The sequence below is a fragment of the Phoca vitulina genome, unplaced genomic scaffold (genome assembly GCF_004348235.1).
Source record: "Phoca vitulina isolate PV1807 unplaced genomic scaffold, GSC_HSeal_1.0 scaffold3, whole genome shotgun sequence".
Taxonomy (NCBI): Eukaryota; Metazoa; Chordata; class Mammalia; order Carnivora; family Phocidae; genus Phoca; species Phoca vitulina.
This window is the reverse complement of record NW_022589706.1, coordinates 83,918,783-83,934,913: the sequence shown is the minus strand read 5'-3', so window position 1 is coordinate 83,934,913 and position 16,131 is coordinate 83,918,783. Positions and strand designations below refer to the sequence as shown.

Below are 16,131 nucleotides of genomic sequence, written 5' to 3'. Positions count from 1 at the left end.
TTATGAATTTGTATATGAAATTTTACTGGGAGAAATATCTTACTTGTAAATAAATGTATTCCATGTGATTTTTTTTGTTTAAAATAACAATTAAACTCTTTTTAATGTAGAATGGTCATCATTGATTTCTCCGAATATTGTTGATTTTCATTTTAGACAATTAAGAGATCATCCAAAAATTATTTGTTCAGAGGCCCTTTCCATTATGTGTAAGGATATGGGAACAGGTAGAATAGAGTCTCAAAAAATTCACAAGCAATAAACCTAAAGCATTACTTAGCCTCCACCTTTTTTTTTTTCTTAAACCAGTACCATGAGCATCAGAGCTAGAGATGAATATATTTGAGTTCTGTATCAATGTGATACATTTTGTGGTAGTGATATCCGTTTGTTCCCCACCCAGTACCCAAGGTTTTATGTGGCATATTTTAAAACTAACGTGTTTCAAAATATTTGATGACATTAAACACTTTTCATAAAACATCCTCTCTGTATCTTCCTGCTCAACTCTAAGTATCAAAAAACAAATGTTGAAATATCACTGCATTAGAAAAAAATCAAATAAAATAATAACATTAGCAACTGCTCCAGAAATAATCCAAATGGAGGCAGGGGAAGCAGTAAGTTTGGGAACAGAGCCATTACATTTTTTGCTTTAAAACTTCTTTATAGATTTAAGGAAGTTAGACTCTTACATTTGAGCTCACATTGTTAAAAAGAAAATAAAACTTTATGGATACTGAAGAAAATATGAACACTGGTCTCAGGTGTTTTCTGACAAACATGTGGTGTCTTTTCCAACACCAATTCTCCAACTCTCTGATCCTCTGACACCAACTGGGTGTCCTACAATTCAGTCCTATTGTGACACCAACTATTTAGGGTTAACATCAGACTCCACAGGCTTTAAGGGCTCAGTCCCACAAAGCTGCCCTCACTTTCAACCTCTTTATAGAAAGGATGGTCTAGGGACCCCAATCACAAGTACTGGGTCCCCTGGTTACCTGCCCTTCTGACTTGGCTACAAATTCGAGGGTACTAGCAACCAACCCACCCTCATCCCCACTCAAGTTTGATAATTGGCTACAATAACCCACAAAACTCAGGGAAATGTCATGCTATTACAGTTTATTATAAAAGATTAAGATGAAGAAGTAGATAGGGTGAGGTCAAAAGAGTCTCAAGCACAGGAGCCTCTGTCCCCGTGGAGTTGAGATTTACCATCCTGCCAGCACATTGATGTGTTCATCAACTTGGAGGCTCTCCAATCCCTACTGTTTAAAGATTTTTATAGAGGTTCCATTACATAAGCATGATTGATTAAATCATTGGCTATTGGTGATTGAAGTCAATTGCCAGTCCCTCTCTCTGGAGATGGTGAGAGGAGAAGGACTGAAAGTTCCAACTTTAACACCCCCCCCGAAGCTATCTAGGAACCCACCAAGTCACCTCATTAGCATAAATTCAGGTATGTTTGAAAGGGGTTATGAATAACAAAAGATACTCCTATTACTCTTTATCACTCAGGAAATTCCAAGGGTTTTAGGAGCTCTGTGCAAGGAACCAGGAACAAGACCAAATATATATTTTAATATATCACAACTGGGTTTCCTCCAGGTAGTGAGGAAGAGGTTATGGAGGTATAGCAAGGAGAGATATTTCTCCTTTCATGCTGAACATTCCTGAATCTCTTCCCTGGCCACACCTATATATCAGTTATCTATTGCTGCCTACCATATTACCCCCAAAACTAACAACATCCAATACCTCACAGTTTTGGAAGAAAAGGAATTTGAGCACAACTCAGATGGGTGCCTCTGGCTCAGTGTCTCCCACGAGGATGCAGTCAAACTGTCAGCCAGGACTGTGGTTTCATCTGAAGACTCTACTGGGGTGGACCATCTGCTCCCAAACTCACACACGTGGTTGTTGGCAGAACTTGGTCCTCACCACGTGGGCCTCCCCATAGAGCTGCTCAGAGCATGGCAGCTTGCTTTCCCCAAAGCAAGTGATCCAAGTAAGAGAGAACAAGAAAGGCCCCCAAGATGGAAGCCACAGTCTTTTTATAACTTAGTCTCCGAAATGATATCCCATTACTTCTGCCAATATATTCTGTTCGTTAGATATGAGTCAGTAAGTCCAGTCTACACTTTAGCAGAGGGAATTACACAAGGGCATGAATACCCAGGAGGTGGGATCATTGAGGCCTGTCTTAGAGGCCACGTACCACATCCACCCTAACATAATGGATCTTAATTTGGTAAATGATAAGAAATAGAGGACAACAGATGACAAAGAAATTTGTAAAGACATCGGTCTGGTTTCTTTGTCAATTTTACTCTCTTAAGATTCTTCAAAGTTTTGCTCAGAGTATTTTCACTGACCAAAACCAATTCTGATTAATTTTATACTCAGTAGCTGGGTCTAGCAGGAAAGCTGCATACAATCAAAGGGGTAAAATCCCAGTAAAAGTAAATCAGTTTAACTTTACTTATTTACTGCCAAATGAATAACAATCTCATATGCCCATCTTTTTTAAAGGGAGAACCAGGTTTCATTGGTCCTCAAGGAGAACCAGGTTTACCAGGGTTACCAGGAACAAAGGTTAGTGGAGTTTTTTTCCTTCCTTTATTTCTGAAATATTTTGTCATATATTTTTAATCCATTGTGTTGAAAGAAGTGTGGAGTGACTTTATTGTTTAGGTGACCAGATATTTTTGCCTAATAGAGAACGAAAACACCTATCACCTACTACTAACACTTCTAACGGAAAACCATATTAAATAGCGTAATAGGAAGCTAATTCCAGAAAGCCTCAGGTAAGACAACAGGATAATGAAATATATTAATTGCTCCTGTTTTCCCCAAATTGTTCCTAAATTGATATGATGCTGTTTGCCTCCTGACCATATGAAAAGGTGGGGGAATTCTGATGAGGAGAGATAGAACTCATTAACTGCTGCTCCTTATCGCCAATTTTAGGACATACTTATAAATCAAACATTATTATCATCCCCCTCCCCTTGCCCCCTGCTCACTCCCTAGATTTCAAAGGCAAGTACTGATGTCATATAGATTCCTAAGTGTCTCATCTCAAAAGGATCTATCGTGAATAATGTCTGAGAAAGATCCTGTAATGAAAACCATGTCATGATCTTACACTTGGCAACCCTAGAGAGGGACCTAAAAGCAAAATCTATATGCCACCATATAAAAAATTATGTTGCTGTGGATGTAGTTGGACCCATAGTTGTCTTTTTATCTACTCAGTAAGACATAAAAAGGTATGGATGGAACTTTACTCATGACAGACTCATGAATCAAAGGGGCAAAATTAGATCAAACTACATTCTTTTATTTTTAAACTGTAGAAGTCTTTGCCTCAGTGTGTATTGCATTCACCAGAAATAAGCCAGGATGATTTCTAAGAGCTAGGGAAATATGTTCATGGTCTGTTTTGGCAGAGGGGTCCTCATTTCTGCTGATCAAGAGAAAATAACTCTAATCCTAGTAAATGGAAACTATGTGTGGCCTAAGGGGGACTGAAACTCAGTAGAATTTATGCAAAATTGCTGTTTTCTCAAGCAATTTCTTTTTCACATAATGAGCTGTCAGGCTTATTAACAAAATATGAGGAATGCCTGTTTTAGCCTGAACAGATTCACACAAGAAATGTGCTTTCTGGAATAAAGAGAGAGGAAGCAAGAGAATAATGAGAATTCCGTGTTCATGAGAACTGTTGTATTTATTCAGGCTTGCTGCCTCAGAGCCAGGTAAAGAAAGAAGCCAGCCTCATAGATCAGCAAAAGAAATAGAAAACTTGGTCAATGCCAGAGAGAACCAGGTGTGAACTAGATCTTTAAATGTTTGGCATTTTGTTTGCTAAAAAGGGGAAAGTAGAAGAAACACAGGTAGTAGGGAATGGAGTTCATCCCTAAATATCATTTCTTTAGTTCACTGATTTTCAACTTCCCTGAAGTTTCAGGGCACCTGGCCAGCTCAGTCAGCAGACTATGAGACTCTTGATCTCAGGGTTGTGAATTCAAACCCCATGCTGGGTATAGAGATTACTTAAAAACAAAATCTTTGAACTATTCTGGAGTTGGAGCACCTGGGTGGCTCAGTTGGTTAAGCATCTGCCTTCAGCTCAGGTCATGATCCGAGGGTCCTGGGATCGAGCCCCACGTTGGGCTCCCTGCTCAGGGAGAAGCCTGCTTCTCCCTCTCCTCCCCACTCATGCTCTAACTATCTCTGTTGCTGTTTCTGTCTCTCTCTCTCTCAAATAAATAAATAAAGTCTTTTAAAAAAATAAAAATAAACTACTCTGGGGTTTCAAAAAAAATCCAGGTGTAAAGTCACAAAATCAACATTGATTTTTGTTCATGAAGAACCCAGCCTGATTTTAACAGATACTGCTCTGAATTCCCAATAAAAGTAAAGAATGTACTGTACTTGTTTTGTCTTTCCACAAGAAGGGATGTGGACAGGAAATTTGTTTTATTAACAATATTTTAACAATTATATTAACAATATGAGCAATTTTCAGCTGAATTGCTTAACATGAATTTGGTATCATAATGGAAAAGTCATGTTTATTTAAAATTCTCTCTCAGCCGAAGAGTGGCCTTTTTCCAGTTGTGTAGGCAAGTCTGGATTTGTACCACTAAATTCAGACTTAAAAAATAAACTAATCCTGCATATTTTATCCCCAACACAGTGAAGAGAGATTGTAAGGAAGGAAGTTGTATAATGGTATCTAAAAATTTGTTTTTATGTACTGCTGTTTCCTCAGCATCTGTATCAAGTGTCTGAGAGAAATCTATGTCAGTCTAAAGAAATGGGGTTTTATTAAAATAATTCAGAATATTTTGAGTAAAATGTTTATCATTAATTCAGCACATTTTTTTGCCAGAGATTTTTCTAATATTTGAGGATGAAGAGTAACTGCAACAAAAACTCTCTACTCTCCTGAAGCTTACATTCCAGTATATGTGAGACAGAGGTGGAAGGAGAGATAGAAGTAAACACATAAATAGTATAATTCCATAGGGTGACAAGCAGCTAATTAGGGGCATTGTGACAAAAAGTGATTCTAGGTAAACATATATAGGCTCCATTCCTGTAATATGCTATAGATAAATGATTTTCTCAGGTTTTTGCTTTTCTTTAAAATAAGCTTATAATTACTATTTTAGAATTCTTCTGTAAAATATTAAAAGAAAGACCAAATATGGTACATTTTTTAAAAATTAAAATTCCATACACCAACAGAGACCCTTCCGTCTCTAATCCCTGGAAAATCCCTTTTGGAAGATCTCTTCCATTTCTTCTATCCAGACAAGTTCCTTGCCTTTCTCCCAGGCTCTCCATTTTCACATTCTTTTCGGTTCATGCTGAAGAACCTGCTGAGTCTTCTTTAATCCTTGCCCTAATCTCTCCCATCTCCCCTGCAAAACCCCACAGGCTTCCCAAAGTGGGCATGATACAGGTAAATATCTTGGAATTTAGAGCCCCAAATCACCCAGGATGGATCCAGTGCTATTTTATTCTCCTTTCCATGATGCATCAGTTCCTTCAGTGAGGAGGGTGCCTTTCTCACCCATAAACATGCCATCACCAGTCTGAATTCCAAACCTTTTTGATTATTGCAATTCTACCTATCAGGCAGGAAGCGGACACTCTCTACTCTGTGCTTAGGAATGGAAAACAACACTGTCTTCCTGGAGAGCAGTTTGGCAAGCTTTTCAAATGTTTGTACTTTTTGACCCAGCAATTCCCCAACTAGGAATTTATCCTAAGAAAACGACCAGGGGCGCCTGGGTGGCTCAGTCGGTTAAGTGTCTGCTTTCGGCTCAGGTCGTGATCCCAGGGTCCTGGGATGGAGTCCCGCATCGGGCTCCCTGCTCAGTGGGGAGCCTGCTTCTCCCTCTCCCTCTGCCTGCTGCTCTGCCTACTCATGATCTCTCTGTGTCAAATAAATAAATAAAATCTTTAAAAAATTTTTTTAAAAATTAGTCTAATCTTTAAAAAAATAAAATAACCAGATATGTGCAAAGATTTACATTCAGAAACATTATGCAAAAAAATACAGAAGTTTGAGCACAGTTTTACATCACAGCTCTCCCACTTTAAAAGCTTTGTGATTTTGGCCAAGTTCCTTAACCTCTCTGAGCTTTATTCAGTCTCCTCATCTGTAGACTCTGGGAACCATCACCTTTCTCCTTTGTCCCAATGATTAAATAAGATAGCGCATGTGAAGTGTTTTAGGCAGCTGCTGGACTCATCAACAGCATAGTCATAAACAACAATAATTATAAAATACAACCTTTAGGACATGACTCGGATCTCACCTCCAGCAAGCCAATCTGGACCATTCAAAACCCTATGGGATTTCCTCTTCTCTCACTATTAGCCTTAATTACTCCTTAATTCTTAACTATTTTGTTTATATGGATCTTGTCTGTCTAACCAGATCATTAGCTCCTTGAGAGCAGTGATCATGTTCATACTTCATAGAGCTATGAATATAGTTAAAAGCTGTAACACCTATGTATCTTACATTCTGAGCACTTCGCCTTCATAAATCGTGAGATCAGTACTATACTTTTCTTCACATTACAGAGAAAACTGAGGTTTTCAGAACTTAACTAATTTGTCCCAAACACGGAACTGGTAAATAACAGAGCCAGGATTAAAGCCCAGGATATCATCAAATTATAAAACCTGGCACTTAGCCACTTTGCCATGCTTCTCCCTGGCAGATCTTAAAAAGTGGCTATAGAATGAAAACTGTGTCCATGTCTGTCTTGAGATATAATGATGGTTCTTATCAATTCCCTTTAAAGGTCTTCCATTTACCAACATAGGTATCAGATAGGCATTACCAAACCATTTCCTTGTGTATAAAATAGGAATGATAATACAAACATTGAAAAATTGTTTTGATTATTAAATGAGATAACCCATGTTGAGATTAATACAATGCAGGATACATGGTAAATAAATGGTAACTCTGCGCTTTCCTTGATTTTATTGAATTCACTTGTTAATCTACAGGGACCAGCCTGGGGGGAAGGAGGAATTGCCATTTACTTGTTTTGTATTTTGTGACAGGGTGAACGTGGGGAGGCAGGGCCTCCTGGAAGAGGTGAGCGAGGGGAGCCTGGAGCCCCTGGACCAAAGGTCAGTTATTCTTGCATTGGAAGATAGTTTTCTTTGGTTTGGAAATGTGTCCTACTTACTTTAGAACACGAAACTAAAATACAGTTCCTCAACAGGTATTAAAACAGCAAAAATCACAATTTATTGAAATGCACACTGTTTGGTTCTTTTCAAAAGGAATTTTACAATTCAACTTTTCCAGTTTGTTCTGTCCAGTAAACAAATTTAGTAACACATCCAAATGTAAAGAGGGAGGTACTGTCATATTAACATGCTATGTATTAAAACTTACCTCTGAAACAAATAATACATTATATGTTAAAAAAAAAAAAAAAAGAAGATAGTAGGAAGGGAAAAATGAAGGGGAGGGAATCGGAGGGGGAGACGAACCATGAGAGACTATGGACTCTGAGAAACAAACTGAGGGTTCTAGAGGGGAGGGAGGTGGGGGATGGGTTAGCCCGGTGATGGGTATTAAAGAGGGCACGTTCTGCATGGAGCACTGGGTGTTATACACAAACAATGAATCGTGGAACACTACATCAAAAACTAATGATGTAATGTATGTTGACTAACATAAGAAAATAAAATTAAAAGAAAAAAAACTTACTGAGAAAAATGTTGATACGCGTTGTGTTAGTTTCTGTGGTAACTTGAAATTGTAGAACACCCTGAAAATATCAGAGCTAAGGATTTATTTCACTATTCAGTCTTTATTCCTCTAAACTTCCTGTAAACTAATATGGTAACACTTTATTCTAATAACCCACCCTAGAGACACAGGAAATGGTTTACTCTTTGATGAAAAAGAAATTTATGCCAACACTGTTGAGACTAATGAGGATTATTCACAGAACTCTTCCCATCCATGATGGGTGGGCAGTCTTCAGAATTATAATGGAATGAAGGTGGTGGCGAGACCAGAGAATGAGCTAATGATATGGTGATAACTACTTATGCTTTGTATTATAATAGCCAAAATTATGTCCAGCCATATATTGAGGCAGTTACAATAAAGTGTTTCCATTTTTCATTTTTCTGAGTCACTGCTAATTTCTTTTTTCTGTTCTTATCTCCTCTGTTATTTCTCTTTTCCATCTTCATATTCTCCTGTAATAGGGGAAACAAGGTGAATCAGGAACTAGAGGCCCAAAGGGGTCAAAGGTCAGTAACCAAGTAACCATTTTAATGTCACATGAGGCCTTCAAGAGCTGTGCCTTTTGCCTCTTCCACAGAGAATCATGTTTTAAATTCTCACACACTGGGATTGCAATATTTTCATCCCTGTGATACTATCTCAAAACAATTGGTTTGTTTCATCTTGTTTATTTTTGTGTGTTCTTGTGCTTCCGACTATTCTTTAAGAGAAGTTGTATTTCCTGTTTCATGAGAATAGCTTCTTGGGGAAAAAAAAAGGACTTTATTTAATTTACATTATGTAGGGTATAATCTCATTTATTTCCTGGCTATCTTTGTGATGAATGTTCAAATTATACTTTGCTTTTAAGTTAGTTGATTCCCTCCATGGCATTAAAATTTCACTGCTGATTGAAATTCTTTCCTTGATCGTGGTCTTTATAATATTTGCCATTATCTATATACTGTTAGCAGAATCATGTTATTTAAGATGCTATCAGCTAATAACATGAAAAAAATGGGTAAAAAATGAGGAAAACAGGGAGTAGAAATTATTAATTCTCTATTCATAACATTTAATTATTATGGTCAATGTTATTCATATAATGTGGATGGAAAAAAATTAAAAACCCTTTTCCTGCTTACTTTCATTGGTCCATATCCATTTTATGAAATATGTAGAAAGATATAGTAAAATGCTTTGAATTACACCTAGGAAAAGAACACTACAAATTTAAGGCTGTCTTAAAAAACTTTCAAGTCGACACAGGTTCATATATATCTCTACTCCAAAGTTTTTCTTTAGACTTAGGAGAATTTTGAGTGTTCTCAGAGTGATGCCTGTGTGGTTTGTGCATGGACTATTCCTGGTTTCTCTCCAGGCTGGGTCATAACACCATGAATGGAACTTTAGAGATTTTTCATCCTGCATTTGAAAAACAAAGCTGGCTTTGCCCTACCCCTGACCTTCAGCCCTGCCAACCTGCTCTAGCTAGCTGCTGTCCACTTCAGCACCTTCTGAGTGTTAAAAGGCCTATACCTATAGACTTTTCCTTAGATCTTCATCATCATCAAAGAGAGGCCTCACAGATGACCTTTCCCTTCTAAACCTCCCAAGACTGAGCTCTCCATTCCTTCCCTGTCCAGGTTATCTACACATCTTTTTTTTTCTCAGAAAACAGACAACCCAATTGATTGGCTCTTTTTCCCTTTGCCCCAAATCTCTTCATATAAAAACAAGAACATGGCTCAGTCTGAGAGGTAAAAGCTTACTTTGGGTATCATAGAAGCCACTTGCTTTGCTTTTGAAAATCTCTAGTAAGAAAGTTACAGTATATATTGTTGTTCCAAGATACTCTGTCATCTGAAGGGGAATTTACAGTGCATCTTAAAAAAGTATTTTCTATGTCAGTGGTTTTTGTTCTTCTAGTTGTTACTTCCGTGTCAAAAGTTCATAACAAAGGTGCTGCTGCATGGTATTAAATACATCCTTAGATTTGAGAAATTTCTGGACCATTGGCCCCACTACTAATTCAGTTTTTTCTATTTTCACTGGGGAAAGGGTGATCATGGAGAGAAGGGGGACTCTGGAGCCCTGGGACCAAGGGTGAGTACACTTCTCATCTAAGCTTTTGGCCCCTACAAGCCCAGATTTGACTCATGTGTCCACGTGGCTTTTCACATGGCACCTGGACTAATATTACCCAATAATAGCATTGGAGGTAGACTACTGATTATTTCTGCTGCTTCCCCTTTTTTTCTTATTTTTTATTTTGGTCACCAGGTGCAATGAGTATGTAGAGTCTAACACATAAAATAAGCTCCACAAGAAGAAGGTCTAAAGAACTCTTTCTATCTACTTTCCCTCTGCTAACTGAGCAATAACAAGCCCATAACCATCCAGCTAATAGAATTTTCCATTTTTCAATTAAGCCAATTATAAAGAAAGCAATAGCCCATATTTTCAAAGCCTTTTTTAAAGATAGGCAGGGAGTTAGGACATGACTACTGGAAATTCAGTGGCAGAGCTATTGTCTAGGGTAGACATCTTATATCTGTACCCTATTTTGCTTTAATTTTAATGGAATTCTGTTCCTACTGAGAAAGCCAAGCATTTCCTACAGAACATTGTTCTATCTTCTTAAAGAATGAGGAAACAATCAATGAGATGTAGAAGTATAGAAAGAGATTAGGGGTTGCTTTAATTTTGTTGTTAAAGCCAACAAAACATTGCAAGTCAAATCAGATTAGCCTACATTTTATAATTTTCAGAAAACAGCTTCAGAAATTGAATCATCTCTTTTTTTAAAAAATCAGATTTCATATCTTTAATCTACCATCTATAGGAAGTTAAAACCGCTGTCTCCTTTGCAATAAGGACAAAATTTGAACATGATTACTCTGAAGTGCTGTTGGGCCATACAACGGAATAGATCAGAGAGAGCTGCATGTTGCTATTTTTGTTTTTGCCACAGTCCCTTGTACAGCCTAGCTTAACTTCCATAATTTTCCCTTGGTTGGTTTTCTTCACAGGGTCCACCTGGTCAAAAGGGAGATCAGGGAGCCACCGAGATCATAGACTACAATGGCAACCTCCATGAAGCCTTGCAGGCAAGTGACTGCCCCCTCCCCTGACACAGAGACACTAATGAACACCCATGTAATATGTGTAAATATCAGCTCCCATGCCCCTGCCCCAGGATCCCGGAGGGCTCCACTACTCCAAGCACACCCTCTTCCTGAGCCCATCCCCTTCTCCATGCCCCAGTGTATGCTCTTTATTTCATAGCATTTTTCAGTCTTTCCTTTTCTTTCCCTTCTGCCTTCAGATACGTTTTAGTGTTATCTGGTTTAAACCTTGTGCTATTTTGCCAATTTTTGTCTCCTTGCTTCAAAAGGAAGCCTCGCAAAGCAATTAAGAGCCCTGTGGCTCTAGAATCAGAGTTGCCTGGGTGCAAATCTCTTGCTTACTAAGTGCATGACTGAGGGCAAGTTATTTAACTTCTCTGTGCCTCAGTGTCCTCACCTGTAAAATGGGGATAGTAGTAGTACCTGTCTCAAGAGTTGTTATGAGAAATAAATAGCTAAATGCATATAATACACTTAGAGCAGTGCCTGGCACATACTAAGTCCTCTATAGGTATTTCTTATTACTGTTACCATTCATAATATAATGTATTACCATAGAGAAATACCTATAGAGTAAAAATCCATAGACCATGTGGCTTGTCTCCATCACCTTTGCTTTTTTTCTTTTATTTTAAGATTTTATTTATTTGTGAGAGAGACAATGAGAGACAGAGAGCATGAGAGGGAGGAGGGTCAGAGGGAGAAGCAGACTCCCTGCTGAGCAGGGAGCCTAATGTGGGACTCGATCCCGGGACTCCAGGATCATGACCTGAGCCGAAGGCAGTCGCTTAACCAACTGAGCCACCCAGGCGCCCATCATCACCTTTGCTTTTTGTTCATCCTTTCATGCTTGGACTCCTCCATTGTAGCCTGTATCAACATTCTGTTGAAACTTCTCTTATAAAGGCCATTAGTGACCTCTAAGTCAAGCCCATTGTACTCCTCACCCTTGATTTTCTGTGACATTTCTACTAAACCGCCTTCCTTTTGAAACTTTTTCTTTCTGGTTTTTCTAATCCTCTACTCTCATTTCTTCTAGTTTTCTGCTTTGATAGATCCATTCTATGTTAGTATTTCCAATTTCTCTGTCATCCCCTAATTTTTGGTATACTCAAGTCTCTGATCTTTTCTTGGTTCAGTCACTCCCTCTGTGTTCTTCTGGGCTGTAGCTTCCAAATCTTTCACCTCTGGGTCTGAGCTGCAGGAACCTCCAGCTATCTAAGAATATTTCCACTAGGAATGCACCATTGCCTTATCAATTCCTACCAACACACACAATTATATTGGTCACTTTTCCCACCAATCAAATGATTCCCTTTTTTAACTAATCATTGTCTGTTGTGATACTAAAATTCTTTGACTTTCTTGGAATAGAAACTTTAGAGTCATTTTCAACTATTGTTAGTCCTTCATTCTTTACATCTCACCACATGCTGCTATTTCCTTTCTCAAAGTGTCTCCTAAGGTTATCTCATTCTCTGCATTCCCAACTTGGTCCACATCCTATTTGTTTCAGGGCTAACACTGCAACAGGCCCTTGACCAACTCTCCTAGCCCTAGTGCCTCCCTGCCCTTTCTAACCCATTCTGCATATCACTCTAAGACTAATTTTCCTAAACTATCTCTTTTTCGATGGCTCTAATCTGCTCAGAAACCTCAATGACCCCCTTACCTACTCTATCAAGCCTGACCTTCATCTGACTTTCAAAGCTCTATAATCCTGCCTTTCCTGTATAGAATTTTCCATTTCTCTGAAACATAAATTTTCCCCAAGAGTGGGCATATTTACCATATCCATAAAAATCACCCTTTTTTTTGCCTGGTTTATCCCATTCTTCTTCCCTTTCTCTCATCCATCTAAATCCCATCCAACAATGTACTGCTGCCACCTAGATGATTCTTCCTTTTGATCCTTTCAAACATTAGCAGTCAGGGCCCCAGTAGCTTAACCTTTAATTGTTCTCAAATCACATAATTTATTTTAGTCCTCCCTCTTACCAGACTGTAAGTTTCTTGGTGACAGAAATATGTCTCATGCTTATTTTATATCCTCCAATATACCTGGCACAGGTCTGGGCATGTAAATATTGAACAAATGGTTACTGATTGATGAGTGAGTACACTTAGTGTATATGTACAATCCATTTCTTTGCTTGAAAGCCAAATTAATTTTAAATATTTGCCATTTTGTACTTGATTGAATTATTTCCCCCATCTTTATGATTTCACTCCTAGTATCTAATGTGATAGATCTACATGTCTATGGGTCCTTTGCTACAACTACCATTTTTAACTAGTAAAGCATCTATTAAATAGTTTTTGCAGAATCTGCCTTCAGCTCAGCCTATTTTTCTTTTCTTTTTTTTTTTCAAAGATTTTATTTATTTGAGAGAGAGCAAGAGATCATGGGGGTAGGGATTGGGGGAGCTAAGGGAGAGGGACAAGCAGATGCCATGCTGAGGCAGAGCCCAATGCAGGACTCCATCTCACCACCCTGAGATCATGACCTGAGCCGAAATCAAGAGTCAGACGTTCAACCACCTGAGCCACCCAGCCGCCCCTCAGCCTATTTTTCTTTTCATTTCATTTTTTTTCTTCTGGTAAAATACAAAGGGAAGCATACTTACTGCTTGGAGATATGTTGCTTGGTCAGCATGTTCAGTCAACAGCTTGAAATAGTGCTCAATGCAAGTGGATAAGACTTAAGCAGTAGCCTCTAGGCTATTGTCAAGTTCTAGAACCAGATTTCTAAATTGTTCCTTTTTTCCCACAAATTGATAACTGCATGTAGAAGAAAAGAGAAGAAGAGAATAAAAAGTTTTGATATACCTACTGTGTTTTCAAAGCTTTTACTTACAAAATATAGGGACATATTTTTTAACTTAATTTATTAGCAATGTTGTAAATTTCCCTTCAACTTCTTTCAGTGACACTATAACTCATACTACTACTTTTAAAAGGTGTACATTCTCTTAGTTTCCAAGAAATGCTCTGATATTATAGGCTATGGCCATTTTTGGAAAAATTGTGTCTTTTAAAGTAACCTTTGCTTAAACAGAGCCAGGCATGAAGCAAGCTAAAACCTAAAACCAAAAATCTGTTTTCATCTCCCCTTTGCTATTAACTAGCTGAGTCATTTTTGGGAAATCACTTAGTGTATCTATACTTCATTGATCTTATTTGTAAAGTAAAGATGTTTTGGAATAGATTTTTTTCTAAGAGTCCATAAAATATGGATATGGAAAAATGCTTAGGGTCATTTTTTAGGAGTTCCTGAATACTCTTGGCTAATATGCGTAAACGCACTATACTTTTAAAAAAAATTAACACCTAGGTCTTGATATGAAATGGTGTATGTGCTCAGTTTCTTCTTCCACCTCAAGTTCTATATGACAGTAAACCAATCAATATCCATCATAGTCAACTAGTTCATGTTTCTCAACCTAAAGATTTATTGTTTTAATAGGGATGTTAGGGCAACTATGTGTTATGCTCGTAAATAGCTTATAGTTATTTTTTTAAAACGATTTGTTTTCCTGATATAGTACTCTACTGGAACAAGGGCCCCCTAATAAAATTAATTAAGCCATTAGCCTGTGAAGAGGTAGTAGACATTTTTTCTTCTATTCTTAACCAGTGATGGATATTCACCATTTTACCGATTTCATTTTGTTTTAAAGATTTTATTTATTTATTTCAGAGAGAGAGAGGGAGAGCACAAGCAGGGGGAGGGGCAGAAGAAGAGGGAGAGAGAGAGTCTCAAGCAGACTCCCCACTGAGCGTGGAGCCCTGACTCAGGGCTCAATCTCATGACCTGAGCCAAAATCAAGAGTCAGTCGTTCAACCAGCTGAGCTACCCAGGTGCTCCACAGATTTCATTTTATTATCTCCTTCTCTAAAAATAAATCTGCCCCCCAAAATCTAGAATAACTAGGTAAATAGGTGTATATTACAATTATAAAAACATCACATTAGAAATATAAAATTTGACCATTGCCTCTATTGAAAATTGTTATTTACATAAACATCTGCCATAAGCCATTTATTTTGATTTTTAAGTTTCCAAAATTAGCAGTAAAACCTTTCTATTTCCTAACTCAAGTTTTTAAAAACGTTCAATACCATCTAACTTAAACCTATTGTCTAGTGTACATATGGGTGATTTTCAGCTTGCATCATTTGAGAAACGAAAGAAAAATAACTTTTAATTCTAAAGAAATTCACATAAGCATCTCAGGGAATAAATAAATCACAAAACGGCCTGTGAGGCTTCAACCTGTTTATAGTTGCTCCAGTTCATGCCTCCCATTTCACATCATGCCTCATAGAGAACAAGGTGTCTTTCTCCATCACTACCAAAAATTCTGGTTTTCCCATCATTCCTGGAGTTCAAGAGAGAACACTGCTGAGTTCACATAGGTTTAACTTAGAAATCCAGAGTGAGTCAACATCTTTAGGATGTGTCTGTGTGTCTGCACACGGGTGCTTCAGGACAGTGGTAAAAACTATGTTGTTTAGAAGTTAAGCTTAGTTTGTCATTTGTTCTTTTATTATTAGCTGGATGAAACCTACCCTATGTAACTGTTAGGTCTCACAAAATGTAGTTATTTAACAAGATGACATAAACTCCATCTGTTAGATAGTACAGTTACCATTAATAATATGCCTTTATTAGGCAACTCATTATAAAACATGTTGTTATCCTTACATTTTAAAAAAAGACAAACTAGTTTTGTGTCCAGGTGGAAAATGAATTCAAATATGGTACATTTGTAAAATGTCAGAGAGTTCAAATTGTAAAGTCCCTTCCCTTTCTAAGGTTTTATGATTCTGCTTTGTAGTTAAAAATATAATATATAATTGGAAGGCAGTGATAAAGAAATTATTTCTACTCTATAATATTCTAATAGCCTTTTTTAAAATGACTCACCTACTTATAGGAGCAAAGAAGTAGCTTTCTCATAACCATAAATCTGACTCCTGCTCTAGGTGAATCCCTTAAGAATAAAGTAAGTGGGGCCTTATGTTACACAAATATGATAGTATAAAAATCTGGACCTTGATTTTTTTTTAAATTTTAAAATTAAAAAAAATTTTTCGCCCCCAATTTGTGACTACTTTTCCTTTTGTCTTAGAAGAACTGGTGGTGTTTTTTTTTTTTTTTCCCTACTGTGTTTTCCATGAAGCTGTAATGACCACGACTGA

The 16,131-nt window shown here is 37.6% G+C and overlaps 1 protein-coding gene across 4 annotated transcripts in view; it reads left to right on the top strand.

Moving 5' to 3' along the window:
• Positions 1–16,131, top strand: part of COL25A1 (collagen type XXV alpha 1 chain) — a 467,924-nt gene that overhangs the window by 408,978 nt on the left and 42,815 nt on the right. For all 4 annotated transcript variants that reach the window (XM_032400984.1, XM_032400983.1, XM_032400982.1 and 1 more), the window contains exons 19-23: positions 2,542–2,604; positions 7,114–7,182; positions 8,281–8,325; positions 9,860–9,904; positions 10,831–10,908. In XM_032400984.1, coding sequence (XP_032256875.1) covers positions 2,542–2,604; positions 7,114–7,182; positions 8,281–8,325; positions 9,860–9,904; positions 10,831–10,908 — 300 coding nt within the window. The remainder of the gene's footprint in view (positions 1–2,541; positions 2,605–7,113; positions 7,183–8,280; positions 8,326–9,859; positions 9,905–10,830; positions 10,909–16,131) is intronic.